We start from the raw sequence: 13,349 nt of genomic DNA on the forward strand, positions 1-13,349 counted from the left end.
CCCAGCAGTGGTAGGGGACAAGGGGATAAGGCTGGAGCCAGCGCTGCCCCCCTGGGGCCCCCACAATAGGGACAGACAAGGATGGACACATGGCCCCTGAGACCCCCCAACCCCTCTCCCAGCTGCAGGGCTTGGGGGTCCCCAGAGCCCGGGTGGGGCAGGACAGGCTCCCATCCTTCACCTCCATCCAGCAGCACCTTTTCGCCTGTTTTTACCCTCCAAGGGCATCTCCCTTGCTCAGCAGGTGAGGGTCCTTTTGGGCTTTACCCAAAAATCCCCATCTATGGGGTTCAAAACCTTAAACAACCGTTTTTATCCTTAATCATCCCATTTATCCCCGCTTTTAACACATCACACTTTCAGCAGTAATTGGAGTATTTAAGTCCCCACCCAAAACATCCCCCTGGGGGGGAAACCAAAGCGTGTGCCCCCTCCCGGAGCACCAACCCTTACAAAATATTGCATTTTATTCCATCTCTTTCCTTCCAGAAATATTCTTTTTACACCGTTTCCGAGCTGTCTCTTAAATAAAGGCTGGGCGGGGTCCCTCGGGGGGCGGGGGCGGCCCCTCGGCCGGGGGGGCCGGGGCAGCAGCCGCCGGGGGCGGCTCTGGGCCGTCGCGGGGGCGGAAGAAGAGCTCCCCGGCGGGAATGATCTGCTCTGCCGGCCAGCCCGCGGCGCCGTAGGGCTGGTAGAAGTCCGGCTCCGCCTGGAACATGACGAGCGCCTGGGCCGTGTGGATGCGCACGTGCTGCGCCAGGCTGCTGGCGTCCAGGAACTTCTCCCCGCAGGAATCGCAGGCGTAAAGGATCTGCGTGTTGGGGTCTGCCGAGGGAGAGAGAAACACACACAGAAATGGGGCAGGCGCTGGGCTGGTGCGGTGGGAGGAGCCAGCCCCGGTATTCCCGGTCTCACCTGCCTCCTGTACTTGCTTCACTGCTTTGGTGATCTCAGCTTTGAGTGCTTCCGTCTCATCTGCCGTCACTGCAGCCGCCACGGGCACCACTGCGGGGACAGAGTGTGAAGGGACACGGAAGGGACAGGGACATGAGGGGGGCTCAGCTGGGCAGGAGATCTCCCCCTGGCTGTGGATCCTGCCCAGTGCCGAGGTTGGGAGCAGCTCCAGTGGGATGTCAGGCTGTCCAGACTCAGGTGCTGCGCCCTTGGATAAATCTCCAGTGCCTCTGGGGGCTCCAGGACCTCCAAGCTGCACCATGGAAAAGCCCCAACTGCCCCTCCACAAATGAATATCCCTTTTGGGGTGACTTGGGCCCCTCGAACTACATCTCATGGATAAACCACCCTTTCAGGACCATGCCCCTCATAGAAAAATCTCCTTTTTGGAGTGTCTCTTGGAACCCTAAGCTGATCCCTGGAGATCCACCCCCCTTTTGGGACAATCCTGGGATGCCCAAGCTGCATCCCACAGATAAGTTTCCATTTTAGGGCAGCTCCTGGGACCTCTAAGTTGCACGCCCATAAATTAACCCCACTTTTGGGACAGTTCTAGCCCCCTCCAGCTGCTCCCCACACATAAGTTTTCCTTTTGGGGTGGCTCATGGAACACCCAAGCTCCTCTCCAGGGATAAAATCTCCCTTTTGGGATGGCATCTGAGACCTCCAAGCTGCACTCCACAGATAAACCATGGGACACCCCAGGCTGCATTCCCATGGGTAAATTTCCCTTTTGGGATGACTCCCTAGTCTCCCTAAGCTGAATCCCCATAAATTAATCTCCCTCTGGGGACAACTCTGGGACCAGCCAGCTGCTCCCTATGGATAAGTTCCATTTCAGGACACTCCAGGACCTCTCATCTGCACCCCATGGCTAACTTTCCCTTCTGGATGGCTCCCAAGCTGCTCCCCATGGGTGAACTCCCTTTGGGAACCCCATGGGCCCCCCAGCTCACCCGTGAGCTGTGTGACAGCGGTGGCAGCCAGCGCCTCAGTAGCCAATGTCACCATGTCATCAGACGCCACCGTGACGATGTTGACCTCGTCGCCTTCCTCGGGCTCCAGGATTTTGATGCCAGCCTTGCCCTGGTGCACGGTCTTCACGTGGGAGCGCAGGTTGTCCACGCGGTTGAAGCCACGCCCACACTTGTCACACAAGAATGGCTTCTCACCTGGGAAGAGGACAGGGAATGGGGTGTGGGTAAGGGGGTGATGCCTGGGGGCAGTGCAGGATTTTGGGAGGTACCTACCCGTGTGGATGATGATGTGCTTGGACAGGTCGCCCACGTTGACGAAGGCTTTGTTGCAGACTGTGCATTTGTGGGGCCGAATGTTGTCGTGGTGACGGATGTGGTTGGCCAGCTGGCTCGACTGGACGAACCTTTGGGAATGACACCACAGTCACCACAGTCCATGGTTTCACCCTGGCACCTCCACCCTCCCTCCAGAGAATAGCACCCAGCTGCAGAGGCCAAGTGGAGGTGCCCACACCCCTGATATTCCAACACCATCCAAGTGCCCCTTCCGGTATTCCCAAGGGGAATCCTCACCTCTTCCCACAGCGCTCGCAAACGTAGGGCTTCTCTCCGGTGTGCTGGCGCACGTGGGCAATGAGGGAGCTCGCCTGGGTGAAGGCTTTCCCGCAGATCAAGCACTGGCACGGCTTCTCTCCTGGGGAAACACAGGAGAAGGTGGGTGGGGAGCACAAGGGGAGGAGGAGCCCTTGGGGAGACAGGAGCGTATCCATACCGGTGTGGATGCGGACGTGGCGCTGGAGCGCACCGGGGTCAGCAAACTGGCGCTGGCAGTGCACGCACACATACGGCTTCTCCCCACTGTGGATCCGCAGATGCCGCTTCAGGTTACCTGGGAGCAGGGCAGGCTGAAGGACACTGCATCCTTCTCCCCCTTTTCCTTCTTCCCAGAGCCCCAGAAACTCCCTCGGGAAAGCCTGGTGCTATTCAGGGAGCAGGGACTGCGCAGGGACCAAGGGAATTTGGCTTCACCTTGCCTGGGATCAGGCAATAATGTGGAAGTGTAGACAGCTAAGACAAGCACCCTGTATTGGAGGGGATCAAAAGACTCCACTGGGATCATTCCAACCCTCTGGCTCTGCAGCAGGTTGGGAGAAGATGGGAGGAGATATTCCCATCTCCAACATTTGGATGAGGAGCTCCTTTCCAGGGTGTGGCTCAACGGGGAAAACCAGGAATTCATGCAGCACAACCATGGCACGTTAAAGCTGGGATGAAATCCTTCCTCTGGCTCTGATCCAGCCTCAGAATACTCCCTGTACTCCCAGACCATCTAAGTCCTGTCACTCACCCCCTCATCCCCTGTGTTACCTGACGTGGTGAACTGCTTCCCGCACTCCCGGCACTTCAGGGGCCCATCTGCGATGTGGATCTTCAGGTGAGCCTTCAAATTCCCCACCTGGGGAGGGAGAACGGGATGGAGAGCCCCAAACCCCTTTGTCCCCCTTCAGAGCAACCCAAGTCCCCATGGATCCCTTCTGGAGCGGCCTCTGGGACCTCCAAGCTTCACCCCATGGATAAACCGCCCTTTCCAAGCTCCAAGACCCCTGAAGTGCATCCCATGGATAATCTACCCTTTCAGGACTGTTCTGGGACCCCCAGTTACACTTCACGGATACACCACCATCCCAGGACAGCTCTGGGACACCCAAACTGCACCCCATGGACAAATCTCCCTTCCAGGACCACAGTGGCCCAGCTTTCCTGCTCCCCAGCATACCTGGTTGAACTTCTTGTCACAGTGGGGACACTTGTGCTCCTTGTCGGTGTCGTGTGTCTCCAGGTGGCGCATCTTGGAGGTGGGGTCAGAGAAAGAGCGCCCGCAGTAGTCGCACTGGTAGGGCTTCTCCCCGCTGTGCACCAGCTGGTGCCGCTTCAGGTTGCCCGAGGTGGTGAAGAGCTTGCTGCAGTCCTCACAGCGGTAGCGGGCCTCACCCGTGTGCCGCTTCTTGTGCAGGTTCAGGAGGCTGATGAGCCGGTAGCTCTTCCCACACTCCTCGCAGCCGTACGGCTTCAGTGGGCTGGGACGAGGCGGGAACGTCACACCCAGCACCAGCGTCTTGCTGCCCCAGCCTGAGTGTCACCCCCCAGTCAGACCCACAGCAATCATGGAACAGCTTGGCTTGGGAGGGACCTCCAAGCTCACCTTGTTCCACCAGACCCCACCTGCCAGTAGACCAGGTTGCTCCAGCCCCCATCCAACCCTGAACACTTCCAGGGATGGGGAGTCCATGGAACAACACAAAAGGGAAGAACTATTTGGACGATGCTCTCAGACACAGTATAGTGAATGTGGACGTGATTCTTATGGATCCCTTCCAACTCACGACTATTCTCTGACTACAAGAGGCAGAAAGACAAATCTCCTCCCAGATACCCCAACACACCAGTGGATTTCTGAAGGATTGGACCATTCCCAGCAAACCTCTCACTTTTCAGTCTTTCCCTGGCTCCACTCATACCTGTGCGTCTTCTCGTGGGCCTTACAGGCGGCCGGGTCAGAGAAGGCCTTGTTGCACTCCCTGCACGAGAAGGGCTTCTCTCCGGTGTGGATACGGATGTGCCGTTTGAAGTTCCCGGTGTGGGTGAACTCCTTCCCACAGTCCTAGGGAGGGAGGGACAGGCACTGTCACCCCACTTCCCAGAGGCACCCGGTGGCACCCAGAGATGCAGCCCAGGAGCCTGGCTGGCCTCACCTCACACTTGTGCGTGACGGAGCTGTAGGCCTTGGACTCAGTGCGGTCACTGTAGGTGCCAGAGTGCATCAGGCGTGGCTCCCCCGAGTTCTCTTGCCCGGAATCTGTGCTCCCCGACTCATTATCCTCAGTGTTCTCCCCATTCTCCAGCTGGGCAGGCTCCTCCTTAGGGATTTTACCCTCATCTTCCTCCTCCACAGTCATCTCCCCCTCTTCCTCCTTCCTTTCCGGCTTCATCTCTGCAGGTAGAAAAGGGGGGATACTCAAATTTGGGAGTAGAAGCACAAAATCCACTGGTATTTCCTAACCTAAGAACTGGTGTCCCCTGTCCCCAGGGACATCACAGAAACATCTGAGTTGGAAGGGAAGTGAAAGCTCATCCATCACTCTCTTTGCCTGGAAACACTTTGAATTTGCAGGTGATTAGCCCTAAATTCCTGAAGCCTGTGAAGGCAGAAAAGAATTTCCCAACTGTCCTAGCTATGCTCCATGGAAACTGCTCCCAGAGGATCCGTGCCTCACACAACTCACACTCACACAATTAAATCCACAGAAAACGAGGGCTCAAGCTCTGGCCAGCTTTGCCCCAGCCCTGCTCACCAACATACCTCCTGTCCCGGCGCTGTCTGTGGCCACGGGGCTGCCACTGCCCACCGCGCTCTCCGATGGCTGCGGGAGCCCGGCAATGTCGGCCTTGAGATCCTCCTGGATGGCACCGCCTGTCCCTGTGAGCACCAGAGTGTCAGGACAGGGTGTGCTGGAGGTGATAGCAGGACCCAGGCTGTCACCCCTTGGTGGCTCACCTTCCTGGCCAACTGGCTGCTCCACAGGCGCCTCGGGCTGTGCCACAGCCTCCAGCTTCTCCTCCTTCCCCTCAGCATCAGGAGCAGCTGCCCTGGCTTTGTCAGGCTCCCCCAGAGCTTCTGCCACCACCAATGTCTTGTCATCGGCCATCACCTTGTCAACTCCTGTAAGGGAACAGGCAAAGCCGTCCAGATGCTGCTGCCAGGAGGACTCCCAAATCCCACACAATTCACAGAAACAGCAATTTTTCAACTGCTGGTGCTGGCCAAGAGGGTCAAATCCCATCCAGGTGCACCAGATGCACCCAGGAACGGGGTTTGCAAAGTGGCCAAGGAGCGTAAGTGGATAAATTTTGGACTACATGAAGCATAAGTGGGTAAATCTTATCTTTGCCTGGGTGAGGGGAAGCCAGGAGGGCACCTACCAATCTCAGAGGGCTGCTGGTTCATCCCAGGGGGATTTTCTGGGGGCACAGAGAGAGATTTGAGTGCGTTGCAAGCGCTGACAATCTCCTGCATCTGCAGGAAACCTGCCACGGCCAGCACGTCCTCCACGTTGTCAGGGCTCAGGCTCAGCTTAGCTGTGTACATGAACTCCAGAACCTGGCCCAGGCCTGCAGGGGAGGTGACACAACCAGAAATGAGCCCTCACCCTTCACTCTTTCATTTTGCAACACTCAAAATAACAAGTTGAACAGCCTCCCTCGAAGCCTGGGGAAGGAACTGTGTTGTTTAAGGAAGTGGGAGGGATCCTGGATAAAAATTCCAGGCCTACCTGCGGCATTACTGATGTCCAGGTGCACCACATCCTTCTGGTCCACGAAGAGCATGCGGAAGTAGTCACTGCAGGCGGCCAGCACGGCCTTGTGGGCCTTGAAGTCAATGCCATCCACCACAAAGGTGCAGTCGCAGAGCAGCCCCAGCTGCCGCTGCTGGTTCAGCTGCTCCAGCACCTGCTGGCTGTGCTGTGGGAAATCCATGGCTGTAGAGAGAAAAAAAAACCCAGGATGGGGGGTGAGGTGGGTGGTGAAGCGGCCGTGAGGAAGAGAGATCACAAAGCATGCCCTGACTGCCCTGGTAGTTAAAAAAATGGCCCAAAAAGGTGAATCTCAGCTTCTCTCCTGTCTAAATCCAACCCCAAACCCTCTCCTCGAACAGCCACGACTCCAGCACAGGGCTAGAAGGAGTTGACGGAACCGCCACAATGGTTTTTAGCCACCCTGACAGTATTCAGAGCACAGCTATTGCTCCTCAGCTGATCCAAGTGGTGAGCCTTGTCACCTCTGCAGACACAAGTGCCATCATCCCTCCTTCCTCTGTGTCATGGCTCCTGCCAAGGCACAGCATGGAAGCGTTCATCTAAACCTTCAAGCTCCTGCTCTTTCCAGCTGCTTATGTCACCATACCGAGGAAGTTTTATTTTATTATGTGTTTGGAGGGAGTTTCCCATGCCTGGAGCACAGTTCTGCCCAAGGAATGCTGCAAATTGTTGGAAAAATGCCAAAGCTCCAATTATCCAGCAGGTCCTTGTCAGCAAAGTGCCACACTGTGGATTTTCTCCTGAGCTGCATCCATAGGGTAAATGAAGGGTTTTCACTTGGCTTTGTCTTCCAGCAATGATTCTGGTGCTGTAGGGATTGCTTCAAGGGATTGGCAAGGAGGAAGGAGAAAGGACACAGGGACTATCCAGTTATTGCTCATACACGAAATCTCTAAAGCTCTGGATGCTGGTGCAGGAAGGTTGGGGAAGCACTGCTGGATCCCATGCTTAGTGTCTCTGAAAGTCTCCAGCTCATGGAAGCTGTTTTTCTACTTCACCACCTCTTAAATCAGGAATTTCCAGTCAGGAAAAAGTGAGAGGTTTGGATCCACAATTCCAGTTCCCGTTCCTTCCAGTGATCAGTGGTCAGAGGGAGCCTCCTCCTGTCAGCTGCAGGTGCCAGCAACATTTGGGGAAGGATCTTCCTCCCAGGGATTCATTCAGCTTCCACAGGCATTCCCAGTGTGGATGAGAAAGCCGGGACCTCTCTGACAGCATCAGATCACGCACAGAGAAAGGAAGTTCCACTCCATTTTGTCGTTGCACGGAGCTCCCTGCGCTGGCTTTCCCCCAGTTCTCCAAACTCCCCCAGCCTGTCCCAAAATACATCCCTGACAGCCAGGAAAAACAGTACTTGGGTCAAAATACTGCACAGCATGGCCCAATGTGGTTTGCAAAGCTCTGGAAAAAAAGGGGGAGCATTTTCCTGCAGGGTAAACAAGGCTGTGTTCCGTGCTCAGAGAGCTCTGCGCAGCAGGACCTGAGGAATCTTCACAGTTTGATGCACCAAAAGGGTATTTTGGGAGGATTTGTGGGAGGCACATTGCATTTGAATGGTGATTTTTAACATTCCAGGATTGGACTTGTCTCAGCTTTGCTCCCCAGCTTTGGAAGGAAGTAAAAATCAAGGAAACTCAACTCCTCCCCAGAAAACCTTCCTTTTTTCTGTAGTCTCCCCCGTAATGTCATGTTCCAGCTCCCTTGGAAGTGCAGCAGAGAGAGGCTTGGATGAGCTCTCTACACCCACTCCCAGCAGTCAATGTCATCTTTATCCACTAAAATCCCTGACTCTGAGATTTAACAATCCCAAACACCTGGACTCAACCACCAGGACTGGTGCTCAAGCTCACCCCTCTGCTGTGAGGAGTGGAGATACACAGAGGATCACGGGTCAGAGGGCTGTGTCTCTCCTCCAGAGATTTCCCCTTTCCAGGTGTTCAGGTCAGTCTCTACACAGCCATCCTGGGAAGAATGGGAAAAATTTTAAACCTCCAGTCTGGGGTGCTGAAGGTGCAAAATCACTGATGCAGGACTGGGTACCCTCTGATTTCCCCTCAAGGGAGTCAATTCCCCTCCCAAGCTCTCCCCGACAAGGCTGCTGAGTCTCTCATTATCCAATTAATCCTGGAAAAGTTCATTATGAGCCCACCCACGCCCACCACACAGATAAATTCAGCAGCTGCAGTCCCAGGGAGCTTCCCACGCCAGCTCTACTAAGCGCTCTTGCTAATTAGCGACATTACCTCTCCCCTTCCATGCCACATGAACAGCTACCTATTAAAAACCCCCAAACCTCCCTAAATTGGAAAAAAACAGTGATTTAAACATTGCTTTTCACGGCTGTCACCACCTAGCCATCCCTCCTGGGAAGATGAAAGAGAAGAGGAGGTTTGTTTCCTACCCACCATCATCTCTCGCCTCATGCGTCAGCTCGGGGAACAACGCAGCCCCAACCCTTGCTGCCTCTGCCCACAGGGGTCTGTCCTCATTTCCAGGAACGGATCCTGCAGTGTTTTTCATGAAAAAAATAAAGTTTAGAGCTGATCTGAATGGAGCAGCTCCATATAATAAGGATCATGAAATAGGGAGGGGCTGCGGAGCTTGTGGTCGGAAGTGGAAGGTGAGCTGTGAGAGGGGAAATGATCACAAAGTGGAAAAAACGTGGTAAAAAGGAAATAAAAGGAGAAAGACACTAGGAGAGGAACATCCTGGACGTCCCACAGGGAACAGACATTCTCAAGATGCTTTGGTTATTTGGATTTCAGGCTTATGGATGTGCTGGTGCTGCGCTGGACACCAAGAGTCTGAGGTCTGCCCCTCCTGTGAATGTAGCACCCAGGGATGACAAACCTTTGTCTCCTCGGGGATAAACACCCTTTGGAAAGCTGGCTGAGGGCTGGAATCTCAGGAGAAGCCTCCGATGCAGATAGGAAACTAAGGAAATGGGGCTGGTCCGGGAAATGTGTCACCCATTCCCGCCCGCAGAGGGCATGGACAGCCAGGAGGGCCTGTCACCTCGCCAAAACACCAGAACAAGGGAAAAACCCGCTCTCCTCGCGGCTGTCCCGGTCCCTGAGGTGTGGGGATGTGTCTGGCGTTAGCTCAGGGCTGTGACCCCCACTCCCCTCCCATCGGGAGGATCTTTCGGTGGCCCGAAGGGACGGTGATGCCCCAAGCCCGGGGGACACACGGCTTCGTTCGTGGCCTCGCCAAAAGTCACCTCACAGCTAGGGGGCTCACACAGCGGACAGGGACACCCGGAGGGGTGCAGCCAGGAGCCCCTCGGTGCACTCACGACAGCCACGAGCTCCCCGCTCCCCTCATGACATCCAGAAGCCTCATTCCCCTCACGAGAGCCCCCCACTCCCCACACGACAGTCACCAACCCCCCACTGCCCTCATGAGGAGCCCCCGGCTCCCCTCACAGCAGCCAACAAACCCTGACAATAGCAGGCAGCCCCCTGTTTCCCCGGGTCCGCCAGGAGGACCGCTCCCCCCGCAGCCTGCCCTCAAAGAACCGGGGCCGCGCACCGGGGTGACCCCCAAACCAGCTCCGCTACCCCACAGCGAGCGAGCCGGGCTGCAGCCCCCTCCCCTGCCAGGGCCCGTGTCCTACTCAGCCCTCTTCCCAGCCCCTCCAGCGCTCTCCCGGGGCCCCCATGTTGCACCTGCCATGCCGGGCCCGGCGGGGCCTCACCCGCGACCCGCGGCCCTTACCGTGACACGGACCAGACAAAGGGCGCCGCCATCTTGGCGCCGGGCGGAAGCGGCGTCGCCCCGGCCCGCCCAGCGGCGCCGGCGTCATTGCGCATGAGCGGCAGGAGCCGGTCACCTTCCCACCCCTTCCCGCTGCAGAGGCACCGCCATGACGGGGAGGGGGCAGTGCTGAGGGACCGGTGGGGAGCCGTGAGGGGCGAGACGAGCCGTACGGGTCGAAGGTACCGGTGCTGGCGCCACCGCCGTGTTCATCGGTAACCATGTTCTCAGTTGCCACATCACCCTGCTTAAACACCCCCGAGGCGGCCTGACCACCCCCTCCAAGAAGGAGTTTTCCGTATATCTAACATAAACCTCCCTTGCCTCAACTTGATGCCGCTCCTGTCATCCTTTGACTTGTTCCCTTGGCTTCATCAGGGAGAAGGTTCTCAGTTCTTGGAAATAATATAACTTTCCTTACTAAATTTTAATTAATAGTTTTAAATAATTGTAAGCAGCGCCCACTTTCGGCCAGCACTAGTTGTTTCTACACAGGCTCTTGTTACTCTTACAACTAACCCTGAAAAGCTTCAATAAAGCCAAAGGCATTTGAAGATTGGATATCTGGCGTCTTAAATTTATGGCCCTTCAAGGATGTTGGAGTAAACACAAAATTCGGGGGAAAGCCGGAAATTCCCCGTCTGAGAGGAGCATGATAAAAGGACTATAGAAGTCAATAACCAATAGAGGATAGTATGCTAAATAATGAAGATAATTATGTTACTTAGAATCAATAAACACTAATTTATAAATAAGTTTAAAAGTTTTGTATCAGGCTACAAGGGTACCCTCGATCCCTTTGTCCAACTGGCTGATAAAGAGCTTAAACACGTCCCAAAAACCGGAGTTTTTCCCCCCAGCTTTTCTGCCACAGACGAGCTGCTGTGGGCTTTGTTTGGGGCTGGGCTGAGCCGACCCTTCACCCTCTGCACACCTCCCCTGTTCGGGCAGAAACAGGGCGGGTTTTTCCCATTTTCTTGCTCTTTTCTCCGCATCTCCCCGGGCGAGGGCCACTAGATGGCAACCAGTGACCGGCGCTGGGGGCTGGGGTGGCTTTTGGGGACGGAGCAGCCGCGTCCCCTGGCCGGGGCCTGACCTTTCCCCGAGCTTCCCCAGCCTTCACTGCCGTTCATTCACCGCTTTTAACCTTTTTTCCTGCAGTGGGGAGCGCCCTGAGTGCCAGCTAGAGCAGCCGTGCCTGGGACGCTGCCAGGAGTGTTAGTGCCTGTCACGAGTGGCTCGGGCTGCCCCGGGGCGGGAGCAGCAACACGAGCCGGGCGCTGTGTGTAGCCATAAACAGGCGCTGGCCCTCGCCCCGCCGCTCTGGGTACACACTGGGGCACGGAGGCAGGGCCTTCCCTGCGGCAGGTTTTGCCCTCCCCCAAAAAATAAGCCCTTGGTTTTGGGGCCGTCATCCCGGCTCGTGCCGGCCTTGGGGCATCCTGGTGGTGGTGGATGAGGGTGGGCGAGGGGAGGAGGAGGGTTTGGTGCCCTTCCAGGTGGGTCGGCAGCCGAACAGCTGAGGGAATGGCTCTGAAATAGAGCTTCGGGGAAGAAATGAGTCACCCCGGGCTGGAAATAAACAGGGCAGCGGGCGCCCGAGCGGCTCCTTGGTGCGGGTTTTTGTCGGGATGGCGGAATATTCCTTACCGAGACACCCCTCGGGTCCGAACCCACACCCCTTTTTGAGGGTAAAGCATCAAGGAAACATCAAAAAAAAAACCGGAGAGGGCAGCAGTCAGACGTTCTCAATAATTTATCCCAAGCTCTATATACAAAGACAAGCTCTGGCGGAAGGTTGGGAAGGGAACCTGGCTCCCGGCAGGACTCTTGGCACGCTGGATCTTCCCCCTCAACACGCGCCAGCTAAAAATTGCCGGAGCTGGGACTCCCCTCCGGAGTTTCTCCGGTGGGTGATGGGATGCGTTCAGCACAGGTCTGACCCCACTCTGGAGGGAGCGTTTCCATTCCCTACCCCGCGTCCCGCCTACTTTCCAAATCACTCATTTAAATTAGCGAGGGAGGGAAAGGAGGGGAGGGAAAACGAGCCCCCCGACCCCTCAGATCTTGATCTCAGTCCGGAAGGTTTGCTGGACGTGCTCGGAGTGTTTGGCCGGCCGGCGCTGAGCCCGGATGGTCAACATCCCGTTGTCCCCCAGCGAGGACGACACGGACGTGGGGTCCACGTCTTCGGGCAGCTGGCACTTGTGGGTGAAGGTGTTCATGACGGTGCCATCCGTGGCCAACTGCGAGGAAAAAATGGGTGAAAAGAGGCGATTTTGGGCTGCAAGCGGAATGGGGAGTCATTATTCCCTGCGGTCGCCATTAATTAATGGTGAATTAAACCCCCCTGACGTTGGGAATTGGGTGGGAGCTGGGTGGTCCCCTCATCCCTCCGTGAGGATTTTGGGGTCCCCCTTTTTTGGGGTGAGCAGGGAAGGGAGGGAGCACCCACCTTCTCGGCGTGCACCTCGATCTGGTTGTTGGAGGTGGTGACGATGATGTCCTCGGGCGCGAAGTCGCTGACATCCACCGTGAACTGATAGGTGTTCCCGAGGGTCTTCACCACGCCCGTGTTACCAGGGTGAGCTGCTGGACAGGGTTTGTGGGGGGGTCACAGCCACGGCTTGCTGAGGATTCCCCCTAAATCCCTCCTAGGTGCGCCCCAAACTCACCTGGGAACCCCAAGGTCTCCCCGTGGGGCCGGACAAAGCTCCCGAAAAGCTCCATGGTGCCGGCGGGCGAGGATTTCACCTTCACCCACCCCTTGCTCCCACCTGCGACCCCCAACCTCCCGCCGGGGGGAAGAGCGGAACCCCCTTCCTCGTTCTCCTCCCGGCGAAGGCGACGCCGGATCGGTTATTTCGGGATATTTCGACTTGACGAGCTTTTTAAAGCCTCGTTAAGGCTCCCGGCCGCCTGCCAGACCTCTCGTAAAACCGGCTAAATTTAGGTCTTGCGCCGGAGACGGTGGAAATTTTTCCCCTCCCTGTCCCCCCCCAGCTCAACGCCATGGAATGTGATGCCTATTATTAAGGAATAATCATGATAATTAATTAAAATACTTATTAAATCCTCCCCGCCGCGGGATGTACGTTGGGATTGGGAGCTAGGAGGTGGCGGAGGAGGGGAGGAAACCCGGCTCACTCCGGCCGGAGCGGGTCCGTCGGATTCGTCAAGGTCGTTTTTAATGAGCTCGTTTGCAAACTCAGTCGGGCAGCGGAGGCCGAGGAGGGAGGACGGGTCAGGGGGTGCTAAAAAAAAGGGGGTACAGTCCCCAAAAACT

General features: G+C 56.4%; 2 protein-coding genes across 4 annotated transcripts; both read right to left on the reverse strand.

Annotated features, from left to right (window-relative positions):
* Positions 1 to 449: 449 nt before the first annotated feature.
* Positions 450 to 10,102, reverse strand: ZBTB17 (zinc finger and BTB domain containing 17). Of its 2 annotated transcripts, XM_033079594.2 has the most exons (17): positions 10,025 to 10,102; positions 8,713 to 8,811; positions 8,158 to 8,269; positions 6,263 to 6,469; positions 5,913 to 6,101; positions 5,488 to 5,652; positions 5,293 to 5,409; positions 4,685 to 4,923; positions 4,451 to 4,593; positions 3,709 to 4,009; positions 3,300 to 3,387; positions 2,704 to 2,820; positions 2,505 to 2,625; positions 2,205 to 2,335; positions 1,911 to 2,126; positions 916 to 1,005; positions 450 to 825 (listed from the first exon to the last, which is right to left on the reverse strand). In XM_033079594.2, the coding sequence occupies exons 4-17, from the start codon at positions 6,465 to 6,467 to the stop codon at positions 524 to 526; spliced, it is 2,424 nt and encodes an 807-aa protein (XP_032935485.1). In that variant the 5' UTR covers positions 6,468 to 6,469; positions 8,158 to 8,269; positions 8,713 to 8,811; positions 10,025 to 10,102; the 3' UTR covers positions 450 to 523. The 2 variants fall into 2 exon arrangements, with proteins under 2 accessions (XP_032935485.1, XP_032935487.1); XM_033079596.2 differs by lacking the exon at positions 8,158 to 8,269 and having other exon boundaries at positions 10,025 to 10,096.
* Positions 10,103 to 11,804: 1,702 nt separating this feature from the next.
* HSPB7 (heat shock protein family B (small) member 7) lies at positions 11,805 to 13,336 on the reverse strand. 2 transcript variants are annotated; one of them, XM_033079558.2, is made up of 3 exons: positions 12,739 to 13,336; positions 12,519 to 12,652; positions 11,805 to 12,309 (listed from the first exon to the last, which is right to left on the reverse strand). In XM_033079558.2, the coding sequence occupies exons 1-3, from the start codon at positions 12,791 to 12,793 to the stop codon at positions 12,124 to 12,126; spliced, it is 375 nt and encodes a 124-aa protein (XP_032935449.1). In that variant the 5' UTR covers positions 12,794 to 13,336; the 3' UTR covers positions 11,805 to 12,123. The 2 variants fall into 2 exon arrangements, with proteins under 2 accessions (XP_032935449.1, XP_032935448.1); XM_033079557.2 differs by having other exon boundaries at positions 12,519 to 12,655.
* Between the last annotated feature and the right edge of the window lie 13 nt (positions 13,337 to 13,349).

Source organism: Catharus ustulatus, chromosome 24, assembly GCF_009819885.2.
Source record: "Catharus ustulatus isolate bCatUst1 chromosome 24, bCatUst1.pri.v2, whole genome shotgun sequence".
Lineage (NCBI taxonomy): Eukaryota > Metazoa > Chordata > Aves > Passeriformes > Turdidae > Catharus > Catharus ustulatus.